Below are 13,473 nucleotides of genomic sequence, written 5' to 3'. Positions count from 1 at the left end.
CAGTCATGTGCCTCTGTAATTACAGATGGAAGTCCCTGATGGAAGGCCTCCTGTCATCAAGAAATGTCTTTTCCCTCTGTTTAGCCCAAAGAATAACATAAAGCATAGTTCCTCTGTGAGAGTCCTCCCTGTAGTGTCCTCTCCCATGGTACATGCTGTTTTACACTATCCTACTCACCTCCTGCCTCTGTGTCACCCATCTAACATTGCATGCTTTAACAGCATTGATCAACACTGTTTTAATGTGTGATTTTTAAGCCTGGTTTTCCTGGTGGTGAGTTGAGTGAATGAATCAATAAACCAGCTGGATCCATCTATACGGGAAAAAAAAAAAAAAGCTCCCACTTTGAAGAAAAGCATGCACTTGACTGCAATCGGTTTAAAAGGATGGATCTGACGGGTCATTTTTGTGCTTCTGATCACTCGCCAGTGATTTCAGCCATGGCCCTAACAGCATGTCTCTGCTTATGAGCTGAGGATGGACGAGAGCGCTCAGGCTTTAGCTGAGCACACACGGTTTCAGTAGTTTGTGTGCTTGTTTTCACAAAGCTTTACTGCTTACCGGCATCACGCAGAGGCATTTGATCAATTTCTCTATGTGCACCTAAACCCATGACTTTATTACAGAGCAAAGATCAGAAAGTGATGGTGGAGCTACGATAATACTTGCTAAATATAAAAGCGACCACATTTTGGCGTGTTAAACTAGCTGCCAGCTCTGTGGCAGTGGTGGTTCAGCATGAAACAGGTGTTTGAGGCTCTTTCTTCCCTTTGCATTTCTATTTATAAGTGACAGTTTGCTCAGATTCGGGGAGGGGGGGTTACATGCTGATGACAGAGCACAAATAAATGCAATCTGGCCAGGAGGAGGAATCAGGCAGTCAGACTCGGAGTCGGTGGAAAACGGCATTTACTGCATGAAGAGGAGATCATTTGAACTGCGTTTGAATTACGCTCAGAAAACATCTTTTATTTATCAGAAACGAGTGGAGTGTTCTCTTCTCTTCCTCAGATCAGCAAACACATTGGGGTTTGGCTTCTGATGCATGTTTTTTGTCCGTTTTCTTTTTATTTCTGTACTTCTTCACTGCACTGGAGATCAATAAGTAACAACGCAGGTTATCAGATGTAACTTCACATTTATGTCTGTGATGAATGAGCGCGTGTAAAGGGTAACATGAAACACAGAAATCTGTTTACTGAAGATGCTCATTTCCAGCTCAGACTCTAATAGAGTGGCTTTTGCATGACTCACAGTTCAAAATAATCCTTATTTAAGTTGATTAGCTGTCTAAAAAACACAATTTTAGCTCTCTTTTCCTTTCAGGTAACTTTCTGCTTGGTTGCTACTCAAAAACAGAAGGTGCAGAGATTGCCTACTCTCTCTGACATCATGCAGAACCAGAAGTAGAAAAAACTGTTAGAAATGAGTGCTTAGGCCAGTTTGAAACAATATAAATTAACTTAATAAATAAAAACAGTTTAGCAGATTATGTGAGTGTTTTATGTTGCCCTAAACATTGTGCACTGCTGTCCTAGTCATGAGTGTGAAATGTGTCTGATTGGATGAGTGAATTATACCTCCGTGCTCTGTGTCACAGGTTTCCGGTGAAGGCGTGGATACGGTCATCCAAAAGTCCTCCAGGTCTTCGAGTCACCAGAGCAACCGCCACAGGTCACGTGACAAGAGCAGAGACCGGGACCAAGACCGAGACAGGGACAAGGACTGGCCGCCTGAGAAACTGTCCGATTCACACTCTTCGGTGAGAGTTCTCCTCGTGCGCTGTTGTGAAGTGCTTGATTTAAACATTTATTCATGAGCTGCGTTTCGTTACATACGCTCTTCCTGAGGAGAGCGCCAAAGAGAAATAAGAGCAGGTATCCTCGTCTAGAAGATCTAATCAATGCAAATCAGCGTCACCTGCTAACCAAGATGTCAGGGAGAGACAAAACAGATGGCGAACACAAAGGGTGATGATTTCTTCTAGAAAAAATGCTCTTTTTCTCTCCTAAAGATTGAAATTTTGTATAAATGTTTCAACAACTGAACTGTAACTGAGCCAAATAAGTTGCAGACTTTTAAATTTTACCAATTTTCCTGTCTGTCCAGGATGATTTAGTAATCAAATAAGCTGTGACTCAGATGTTGGTGTTTAATAAAAGCAAAGACACACCTTAATCCCTTCACTGCAGTAATCATAAGAGACTGTCTGACTGGACTGATAGTCTGTCATCGACGGGATTAAACCTGTTGTGAGCGCAATTTTTCTTTCCTCTGATATTTTGTGTTCTGTCGTGTCTTTCAGAGCCAACCGCTGAAGTCGCTGCGCAAGCTCCTGCACCTTTCCTCCTCATCCTCCAACCAGACCGCATCTTCTGACATGCGCTACCAGCCGCTGCCTAACTCAGCCTCTGCTCAAGGCGGTTTCACCGAGAGCCGGGGTCACTCAGGGGTCAGCACGCCCCAGCTCAAGGCCCGACAGTCAGCGTACCCGCTGCCTGGACAGCTGGATTCCGGCTGGCACACGTCCGCCCTGGGCCGCCCCGAGGGCAACCCCTACCCGGAGCAAATGAGCATCAAAGGAGGCCAGAACGGGCACGGCTTCGGACGCCCGTCCAGATCTCGTATGCCAAATCTCAACGACCTGAAAGAGACAGCTCTGTGATCTCCAGCGCTCCACTGCTCTCACGCGTGTGTCAGACTCCTCTGTTACCTCCCTCCTGTAACATATGCTCCACACACACACAAACACACACACCAAACCATCAGTTCAAACACTGCTTGCAAACAGGCCAAAAGCCTTTTTACGTCCAGATTTTTTTAAAGCTTCCATGTTTGATAGACTTTATATTAATACCTATGTAATTCTGATTATAATTTGTATTATAAAGTAAATATATTACAAATTCAGTGTATATATATATAAATGGATAGATAAAGTGTAGATTTTAAGTGTAAGTATTTTTGTTTCTATTAAATATAGAAATATAGTACATTTTACTGCGTAGTATTATTTAAGACTAATCTAAGGCATTCGAAGCAAATGCAGTTTTATCAGTTGTTACAATAGAGATTGGTAATGTCAGTATCTCGTGTTCATCTCGTCCAGGATTGTAATTCTCTGTCCAAGCTGTCTTGCCTATGGATGTGCTCTGTCAGAGTGGTTACAGACGCTCAAATGTGCAACTGCGAGCCAGTGCAGCCGTGTTGAAATATAGCTATAACCTGTGCAGTTTCTCTGAGCTGAAATTGACAATCTAAAAGCTTACGTTTTATTGCTCTTTTCCTTCTTTCTTTTTTCTGAAAAGATTTTAGGTTTTACGTCTTAAGTGCAGCCATTTTAGAAACTACGGTGCCATCAACTAACAGAAAGCCTAACCTACATCGCCCTCTGTGGGAGATATCGAAGCACTGCATTTCCTGTTTTCTGACTGAGGTTATCAGGCACATTTAGACTTTTCCATGCACTGTATGTGTAAATGACCATTTGCATAATATAAACCAATATTACACAAATAGAGCAAACCTCACAGTTTAAAAAAATGTGTATCTATACAAGGGAGATGCTGGAGCGTTAACGTGCCCTTATGGATGAATTATAATGTGTTCAAATGTTCTGCAATGCTTTGAGCAAACGTCAACAAACATCTGCAGCTGATAATGAAGGAAGTGGCTTTTCTCTGAAAACTGCAGGATTCAATAAAGACTCTGTTGTTTGATTATTTTATTTTTTTAACTTCCAAGTGGTTCTGCTTGTTTGACCAGTTAAAAACATGTAGAAATGCACCCAAAAAAAACCATTTAAAGTTTAACTGCTGTAAATGTAGATTTCTTTATTTTTTAGAAGGTAACAGCAGTTAGAGGAACACATAAGCCATTCTGGGTGTATGTGGTACAATGACTCCCAGCCTGTGAAAATAACCCAAGCACCACTGTTTCTCCTCCACCTGTTAGCTATTTACCACCACACTTTACAATATTTAAAAGTGGATATTACAAGTTTTCTTTGTTTAATACACTTAAACTGTCGATATTAGGGTATTGGAACGGCATCTCTTTTAGTAACCCTTTTAGCCAGACTGACTGACTGACCAGATGGTTCTGCCATTCATACGTCCATTTACTTGATTTGTATACATTCAGTTTTTCTACCAAGCACATTTTCCTTAAATATCAATTATATGAGTAATTAAACCTTTGATTTTATTAATTTCAGCTGCATTTTACTCCAAATTATTACTTCATGTTTATTGAGGGTAAATAATAATTTTGTTTTGAGTTTACACTTAGCTATTTCAACTATTTATCCATTATTTTAATTACTTCCACCTAACCATCCATTTAAAAGCTCCAGCTTTTTCAGCTAGTTTAATGTTTTCCAGCTGCTATTTTCCCATTTATTAAATACTTTAAGCTACTTTGTTCATTGGTCCAAGAACTATTTTTCACATTTATCTATTTCTCTGTTTTCAACCATTATTCCACTATTAGCCGTTCCAGCTGTTAGTTGAACTTCATCAGCCGTTATATTTTTTATTTTTTTGCAACAGTTTCTTTTCTTCTTCTCTTTCTTTTTTAATTGAAGCTAAAATATGCTTATCCCAGCCGATTATCGATGTACTCTGGCCTTTTCTTTCTTTAGCCATTTCTCCATTGCCTCCCTGTTTTCTGACTGAGGTTGGCTTTCCTCTAACATTAACCGTTCGCCCGTTTCTTTCCACAGCTGTAATATTTTTTTCAGCTGCAGCATCCTCGCCCTGGTTGGGAATCACTGTACTGCTGTATTTTTAACTGTTTGCACACACTGAACCACTTGGGATATGCTTTAGAGAAATCTTAAAATGGAAAGGCAGCGGGGGGCAGAATCTGTACTGTAACGTTGTTTTTCTGTTGGAAATAAAGTGCCATGAGAGTAGCTTGGCAGAAATAAATCCTAACCTTTTTAATGTTGCACTTTGAAGAGACTACGTGGCTCAGCAATATTGCTCTGTAAATTCTTCCTCACTTTCATGTTCATGTGTGCAGTGTGTGAATATTGAAAGACGAGGGAGGGGGGGCCCCCGCCGGCTCCTGCTGTAACACGCTGAGCCCAGACATGACCGTGTCGTATTGTGTGTGGTGCATCTGTAAGGACTGTGCACACTCTGTACTTGACACAATACGTTTCTCTCTTTGGATTATTGTTTTGCTGAAGGAGCACCGTGTATTATATTAATACTGATGTGTGACTACTTGTTTGGTAATATTTATAACAGAGGATGTTTATCAACTGTTTAAATGAAATCAAGTATTAAGTTTGTGCTTTTATTACAGACACAAATTAGTAGCATAGTCAGTGTTTATCTGCTTTTTTTTTCCAACAGAGCATTTACATGACAGCATAAACTCACAGATGAATGCTTAACAATTTTAGATTATTCATGTTTACATATGTAACAGTAAATCTCAAATAAAACAAGCCGGTTTGATTTGACTCTGAACGTGTAGAAGCTTTTTTATTTCCTGGCGCAGTTAATAACTGCTTTATTGAAGGTGACAAATTTCAATTTGAGCTGGAACAGTTTGGTGTTTACGTAACAGCACAATGCGCTTTTGGAAACTTTAATACAGACAAATAATCCATCAGAGGACACCAGAGATGTCCACCTGCCCAGAGAACTGTGAGCCTTACCAAATGGGGACAGACTAGACTTGTATCAAAGGATCTTACAGTGTTAGACAAATATTCCCCTTTTGGCAAGTGGCAGGGTTGGCAGGGGAATGATGGTCGGTGAGGTAAGAAACACTTCAGGTGCATTTGTTCATGCACATCAGCAGCTCCATCCTCATGGCAATGCGGGTGTGCCAGCCCAGCGGCAGCAGGCGTATATAACGAGCCACAATAGGCGGGCGCAGCAGGTTTTGTACCGTGGAAGAGCGATCGGAGTTTCCATAGAAGACCTAAACAAGAAGAAAGTACACAGCATTTAAACATGCAGGGTGCTTATTTTGTATCATTTACACACACAATAATCAGAAAAGGCTCATGAAGAGGACCTTCTATGATTACTTCCACCTCCATAGTTTTATTCGTTGAATAGCTTTGCATGATTTCACAGTGCAAAGTACTGTAATCCTTATTTATATTAACGGTGCAAACACTCAGTTCATCTACTATATGAATCAAGCAATTTTAGCTCCCTTTGACTCAACTTTACTCTGATTAGCTGCTCATCATTAACCAGAAGCTTTGATTTGCACAGCTGTGTGCATGATGTGACCATATTAGTATTCTATATTTCTGACAGCTTACAAAGCCAAGCCAAATAAACTCGGCAGCAGCTATGTGTGAACTCAGTAGTACCATATATATAGCAGAAAAGGTCCACATTAAATTACAATATAACAGCCTCTTAGCTGGATATATTTAAACACTTTAGTGTGTTCTGATTGGTGTAGGCCAGAGATTTCAAACTCATTTTATATTGTGAGCTTTATGCTGCTCACTTCGATCATAAGTGAGGTGGACCGATGAAATGCCCTTCTCTGTCAATGTAAAGACGTTTAACTGCACATATAAACCCTGAGATTATTGCAGTTTCAATAATAGATCTCAGTTTTTCCAAATTACAAAGAAATAATGCTGAAGTAAATGAAAGTGGAAATTTTGGGGGTAATTTAAATGGTAAAAAAGCCCACAGGACTCAGTTATTATGACACTTTCATATGTGACTCCTGTTTAGTGTACCTACCCTGTTATTTCCAGTCTGGTCTTTGTAGTAGATCCAGTTAAGAGTTTCTAAAGTGCGGTACTGGATGCTGTATTTAGTGATCCACTCATCAGCATCGCAGCGGCCCTGGGTGAGGACACCAGACACCACGCTCACCTCCTTCAGGTCGATCTGGATCCACTGGTACTGGTCGTTGAATTTGGACAGCCATGCGCACCTAACAAAGATTCACATTCCCAGTTATTTGTTTATCTGGGGTGCGCTGTGTGACACGAACTGGAGATTGAGTGGCCTTGACTCACCCAAAGCCCTGGTTGTTAAGGCGAGCCTTGTTCGGGATCCAGGAGGAGTACCAGCCGGTGTACTGGTCCTGACTGGAGCAGCTGATTTGGTCTGAGGTGACAGATCCAGATTCAAATCCCAGTGGTCTGTGGTACGGACATTCTGTGAAAGGAAACATTTCCAGGTTACTGTGGCATTAAATTGTATGAATTCCTGAAAATAAACACTTAGTAAACTTTCTAAACACTTCCAATGGGCTGGGATGCAGCGATTGGTTCATTTTTGTGTTAAAAATGACTTAATGCCATTTGATGTTTTGAAGCAGAGCACAGAGTAGATTTAACTGAGCACAAACATTACACGTTCACATGGTAGCAACTTGTCAAGTAAAGTGTTGACTGCAGTCTTGACACTACATTATGTTATGTTCTGTATGGGGTGGTCATGATGCTATGATGCAAAATTACTGTTATGCTAAGCTCATCAAATAACAAAAAAATATAAAAAGTATAAAATGTTAGAAATATGAAATATTAAAATTTTGGATTAACATTGTCAAAAAACAACAAGACTGTATATTTGCAGAAAACCAAATCAGCACAAAGATCTCACACCAGCTGTCAGCACTGTTGTGGAGAGGTGATGAAATGGACTTGTTTTGCAGCCACAGGACCAGGATACCTTGCAGTCATTGAGTCGACCGTGAGCTCTTCTGTATATCAAAGTATTCTAGGGGCAGATGTGAGGCCACGTGCCCCACAGTTAAAACTTGCGCAAGACTGGGTCACGAGGCAGGGCAATGATTAAAGCCCAGCAGCATCTCTATCAAGGAATCAAGGTGCTGCAAAGGCCGAGTCAAAGTCCAGACCTCAGCCTCTCTTTAATGCTTTACACCTTAACCTCAATGAAATCAAGGAATGCTGTGAAGAAGCGTGCGACAAAATCTCTCCACAGTGATATGACAGAATGATAAAGTCATATGGAAAACAATTATTTCAAGTCATTGCTGCATAATGCTTCTGCAATTTCACAATAAATAATGACACGATGGAATATGTCATGTGTCGTCATTCATTTGATGTATTATTTACCCAATGTTTAAGACCAAGTAAGGACCAGATGATCTTCCCGGTTGGTAAAACCAAAGAAGTGAAACAGGGTTTACTTTCTTTTTTCCATGATGATAAATTGACTTCAGGTAATAAAAAACATATCAGTACTTCAGATGAAAATTACTCCCTCTCACCCCTGACTGGATTGGTTTGAAGCTGCCAGAAAAGCGGATGATAGAAGTGATAGAAGAGCTGCCTGAAATGAAATGTTTATTCCATTTTAAAGACATTAAGAACGCAGCAAAGTATCCTCTTCCAGCTTTTCCTCGTGTAATAGTCCAACTTTGCTAATCAGAACTCTTGCATGATGAGGTAGAAGAAGATGATTGGGGCATTTTCTGATGTGTGCTTCCTTTGCTAGTATCATAGGTGAAGGTCATGGCCTATTTGGGCTCCCTAATCTGTTCGTCACATTCCAGCACAGGTAATGAGATTATCTGAAAAGCATTTGCCTGTGCAAGCTTCTTCCTCACAGCTGTTCATTTCTTAACCTTCAGTGCAAGCCTCTTTCATCTTACAGGCTGAAAAACTGCAAGATCAGAGAGGTGATTGTGCACCGCTGTAGCGTGAAAGCACATGAGGACACAGCCAGCCACCATCAGCTGTTTGATCCATCACGGATGTTAAATAAAGATCCACAGGACACAACTCTGCCCACCATTAATCTTCACGTGCGTGACTTTCTCCTGCAAGTTAGTGTCCTTCGTATAAAGGGGATCCCATTAATCACTTTTTAAAACCTAAAAAAGGGCATCCAGCATGAGTATAAGTGAAACAGAGGACTACACAGGTGGAGTCCTCACCTGGCATGCAGTTCAGCAGGTGACTTTGAGATGGTGGCGGCGGTGGCAGCGAGGTCGGGGGAACAGGTGGGATGACAGCAGGGATGCGTGCAGATTCGCAGTCACAGGTGCAGGCTTTCGCTTTTGTGTTCCAGGTTTCAAGCACCTGCTGGTCCTCCTCCTGCAGGTCCTGCTCCTGGATGACCTCCTCCTCCTCCTGAAGATCACACAGGGTGGAATGAATCCAGAGTTTGCTCTCAGAGTTTAAGACTTTTAAACCACATTTTAGACCTTTTTGAAACTCTTTCTTACCTCCTCTGAGTGAACAGTGACAAGGGCTATACACCCCATCGACAAAAGCATGAAATGTAAGAGCAGATGATAGAATAAAATGTGTAAGAAAAAAGAAAATGACCTAAAAGAAACATGATGTCAAATAATCTTATGAATTATTGGATTGCGTCTGAGGATTGCATGAAGGAAACACCAAGGAAAAGCTTTTTACCCTCTTTATAATTTCACTTGCAGCAGCAGCATTTTTGTGTAGTACTACTCACTGCTGTTTTAATAACTTGTGGGACCATTAGCATTATCATATAGGCATAATAACTGTTGTGATTATTTTAAGGCAGGATCAGCTGCACAGTGACTTACCCTGAGAGAGAAGCAGGAGGAAAAGCACAGCAGCACGACAAGCAGGCATCTCCATCTTTCCTCTTCAGCTGTGCTGAAATGAGATATGTGTGATACCCACTGCAAGTGGATGGGATTACTGTAATCCACAGGCCTGCGATAGCCTTACCTAATGCTCCTTATTGGCCCTTAGACACCTCCCTCAGGTGCTCTTGCACTGAATGTCATCGCCTCATCGATAAAAAGTGGCCATCATTCGTGATGGCAGTGGTCTCTTTGAGGTTTTACACTCAGGTGAAAAAGCTAATTTTGTCACTAATGTCATTTATGGTCCTATTATACATCACACATTTGTGTTTATCATAAATATACTTTTTCATTTATCTGTGCCTAGACAGAGACCAGTACCAGCGAATTAGTATTCAGTTTGGGTACAAACAAATATGATCAAATAGGCCTGAAAGCAGCAGGTTTGGCTATGACAAAAAAAAATCACTTTAAATTCAAAGAAATCAGAAATAGTTACAAACATTTTAATATTAATTTAATATGTTTGACTTACACTGGGATGGATCACAGTTACCCACAATTGCCATCATCCATAAAACTCACAACCTACAAGTTTAATAATTTGTTTAAAAAGGCTTCTGTAAATATAGGCGGAGATTTTAATTTTGTAAGTTTGAGAGTTACTTATTGCAATTCAGAGTTATCCCAGCATGAAGAGATGGGATGTAATCTCACATCTGCATGTTTTTGTCAGTTATCTGGCTGATAATTGTAATTTATAACATGACAAGTTGCCCCAAGGTGCCTGAAATCTTATAAAAGCTGGTTGTTTAAATGTGGGTCGAAAAGATGACCGTGGCAGATGTTGCAAGTTGATTGTTCCAAAAGTCTTATTTCTAGAATATTGAAGCTTTGCAGTGACTTTAATCCGTTCAAATCCCCAATCAGTGCTGGCTGTCCAAGTAAAATAGACACACTAGAGTTCCAGTTAGGAAACCACAACAGTTTCCCCACCAAGTAAGCACAAAGTATTCTGTTTTGAGAACTTAATTTTCTATTCAGATGTTCATTTTGCCCTTTAAAAAATTTGCAATCCTGCACCTCTACCATTAAAATGTCTTGGAGAGCTTTGTTTATAACACCGTTAAGACCAGATCCTCAGGTGACACACACACCTGCTTTTAATTAAGATCCATTTCCATCTTTTCATCATCATTTTCATGTCATTTACCGATTTTACAGTATGTTTTTGTAAGTGTTGCCCTAGATGTTTTTTAGGTTTTGCATATATCATATTCTTCTACAGCACATGAAAGTTAGCTATTGGGTAAACCTGATACACTGTATCCTTACTCTTATGAGAATACTTCTGTGTGTTTTAACTGACAAATAAAAAACAAAGCTAACAGTAAGTACCGAGGCTCAGTTCAGCACTGCAGCTTGAATTGCCCAAAATTTCAGTTTTAAGTGTGGAAAAAGTTCTCTCAGGTGTGTCATCACCTGACAGGTTGTGGACTGAATGGCCACTCTGCAGCACACAAACCAAACTGAGTCAGATGGGAGACTTAATGTATGTCGGAATGGAGCAAGACTGCTATTAAAATGTTTGAAGAGTTTAGTGAATGATCTGATGTGTTTCAGCAGGCAAAAACTTAATTCCGTAAAAAATCCACAGAAAGGGTCGTCATTAACATGCAAAAGCAGAAAATAAAAAGGGTAGGGAAAATTTAAAAAGCCAAAAAGACATTTTTTGCAACATACTGTGGTGCTTTGTCTTTTTGTCTTTGAATAGTTTTTGGCCAGCAGAAACTATTAAAATGACAAGGAAGGGTAAACTTAGACATAAGAAGAATATAGTGTATATAGAGAGATTATATTAAATAATAAAATACATTTTAATTTTGTAATAAATTCAGTGTAATCAATTTAAATATTTAATTATTTTTTAGATTTAGTAATTTAATTTTTATTTTTTCAGTTTTGGTTCTCCATATATTTTCAGTCTCACTTCAGGTTGTTCCGTCTCTGTTTAATCATTCAGCGGATGTTTGAGGTAATGAAGTTTGAATGGGCGGGACGGAGTGGTTTGATTGCTGTCCGTAGCAGCCAATCATTTGTATGTTGTCTAATTAGCGCGTTGACAAAGGCGGGGACTACAAAAACGTGTCAGCCAATAAAAATCATCATGTTCGCCCTAGTGGCCAATCAAAAGGTTGTTATAGACTGGCCGTGTTTCGGGGTGGTGTTGGGTGGCTCATTTCTTCCGAGGGGGGGATACACAGTGTTATTATTCAAGGTAAGTAGTTTTGAATGTGTGAAATTTTGTTTTTCCATTAAAATGTACAAACGCGCTCGGTCACCTGTGGGTTTTTTAACAGGCTCTATGATAACAGAACGTGCTAAAGGTAGCAGTCGCTGAATAACGGTGTTAACGGTACTTCCTTTCGTCTGTGTTCATAGCGGCTGAAACGGGATGATTTCAGTCATGTTTCTGGTTTGGCTACATGGATTTAAAAGGCTTTAAAATTTGGCCGTGAAAATAACTGTGGCGTTGCATGTGTTTGAATGCATTTAGTGAATTTAAAACATGCCCTGTGCGCTGTTTTCCGTCAACTGTTTACCCTGTATTTAAAACTGAAGTGAAAATAGTGTTGGTATGATGGAGGTCTGTCGAGGTCGATCGATATAGCTTTTTTTGTACCGATACCAAGACTCATTCTTAGTAATCCAGGGGCTTGATATCATATCAAAATTTACAGTCAGATAAAATGCTGGTGCTTTAGCAATATGCAGACCACATTTTATGACAGGAAAGCTGTTATTCAAAGCTTTGCTGCTTTTTTTTCTAATTACTTATACATTATAATGTGTACATGCAACGATAATTGGAGTTGATGTGTTATTGTTCTGTTATTTACTCATAATTTACTCACTTGTTTTTGGCATGCCACTTTGTCAACTTTTTAGTGTTGTGCATTTTCCCATCCTTATTTTTCATGTATTTTTAAGGGAATTTGAATGAATTTAAATGTATTACCAATACCAAGAGAAATCCTTGCAGTAGACTGGTAGACTGGCAGCCTGTCTGTGGTGTGCCCAACCTTTCAGCAATTGGCAGCTGGGTTAGGCTCCAGCCCCTCCCTGAAATCCTGATTTAAATAAGCGAAAGAAAGTGGATGGATGGATGGAATACCAATAGAATTGACAATAGATACTCCTCTTTTTTCTGATAGAGAACTGGGTTTCTCTGTTATTACCACACTTACTTCTTTGATCAATTTTAATGTCCTTCTATTGCAGTTTTAGCTGTTTGGGGTAGTCTGAAGCTCCCTGTTAACTTAGGTGAAGGGATGCGCACAACTACTGGACTAGATATTTAAAAATTAAGCAAATTATTATCATTATTATTATTATTATTAATGTACAACAGTGGTTTTGTGTTGGTTTTAAAGCACTGTTTACACAGGACTTGCAGCAATGTCATGACCATAGACGATAGAAAGTCAGTAATATTTGGAGAAGAAAAGCAACAACAACAAAAAAACATTGGTGACGTGATGTAGGTAGGGTCCTAAGATAAACCTTCCTTATTTCAAGATGAACAATCGAAGCTACTGAAAACAAGATTGCAGGATACAATGCATTGGCAAATGACAGGGTAGTAAATACATTATTAGGTTACCAGAGGCAACCAGATTCTGAAGTGTCTATTACAAAACTAACCATCAGCTTCAAAACAATGTGCGAAAAATGAATCACTATGTCTACATTACAAAATTTTAAAATTGAGTGTTTTCACAAAAAATACTCTAAACTTTAATATTGTTAATAAAAAAAAATAAGAGTTTATTATTTGTTACTATAAATTAGTTTTCATTGTCCAAGTGCAGTATTTTCATCTGGCCCACAAGATTGGTCAACACGTTCTCTTTAAATTTTCAAGA

General features: G+C 39.6%; 3 protein-coding genes across 10 annotated transcripts in view; 2 read left to right on the top strand and 1 right to left on the bottom strand.

Moving 5' to 3' along the window:
• The window catches only part of LOC134619975 (cyclin-dependent kinase-like 5), a 55,242-nt gene extending 49,768 nt beyond the window's left edge, over positions 1-5,474 (top strand). For 2 of the 3 annotated variants that reach the window (XM_063465806.1, XM_065469685.1), the window contains exons 17-18: positions 1,602-1,763; positions 2,307-5,474. In XM_063465806.1, the coding sequence (XP_063321876.1) occupies positions 1,602-1,763; positions 2,307-2,666 (522 nt within the window). In that variant the 3' untranslated portion in view covers positions 2,667-5,474. Of the gene's footprint in view, positions 1-25; positions 149-1,601; positions 1,764-2,306 lie in introns of all 3 variants that reach the window. The other variant, XM_063465803.1, reaches the window with a different exon arrangement.
• Positions 5,465-9,641, bottom strand: LOC134619976 (retinoschisin-like). Its single transcript, XM_063465807.1, has 6 exons — positions 9,542-9,641; positions 9,200-9,225; positions 8,909-9,104; positions 7,014-7,155; positions 6,733-6,928; positions 5,465-5,941 (listed from the first exon to the last, which is right to left on the bottom strand). Exons 1-6 carry the CDS (start codon positions 9,594-9,596, stop codon positions 5,789-5,791), a joined length of 768 nt encoding a protein of 255 aa, XP_063321877.1. The 5' UTR covers positions 9,597-9,641; the 3' UTR covers positions 5,465-5,788.
• Positions 9,642-11,734: 2,093 nt separating this feature from the next.
• Positions 11,735-13,473, top strand: part of LOC134620290 (AP-1 complex subunit sigma-2) — a 32,634-nt gene continuing 30,895 nt past the window's right edge. For all 6 annotated transcript variants that reach the window (XR_010092100.1, XM_063466371.1, XM_063466373.1 and 3 more), the window contains exon 1: positions 11,735-11,825. The gene's annotated coding sequence lies outside the window, so the exon portion shown is untranslated. The remainder of the gene's footprint in view (positions 11,826-13,473) is intronic.

The sequence above is a fragment of the Pelmatolapia mariae genome, linkage group LG23, assembly GCF_036321145.2.
Source record: "Pelmatolapia mariae isolate MD_Pm_ZW linkage group LG23, Pm_UMD_F_2, whole genome shotgun sequence".
Classification (NCBI taxonomy): domain Eukaryota; kingdom Metazoa; phylum Chordata; class Actinopteri; order Cichliformes; family Cichlidae; genus Pelmatolapia; species Pelmatolapia mariae.
The sequence above is the reverse complement of the archived record's forward strand: the minus strand, read 5'-3'. Positions and strand labels throughout refer to the sequence as shown.

Bases quoted from the DNA above. Each gene is read 5' to 3' on its own strand.
- LOC134619976 (XM_063465807.1), bottom strand. From the start codon at position 9,596: ATGGAGATGCCTGCTTGTCGTGCTGCTGTGCTTTTCCTCCTGCTTCTC. The intron at 7,156-8,908 runs GTGAGGACTCCA...TTCCTTTCACAG, and splicing joins CCTGCTGAACTGCATGCCAG to AATGTCCGTACCACAGACCA. The intron at 6,929-7,013 runs GTGAGTCAAGGC...AATCTTTGTTAG, and splicing joins CTTAACAACCAGGGCTTTGG to GTGCGCATGGCTGTCCAAAT.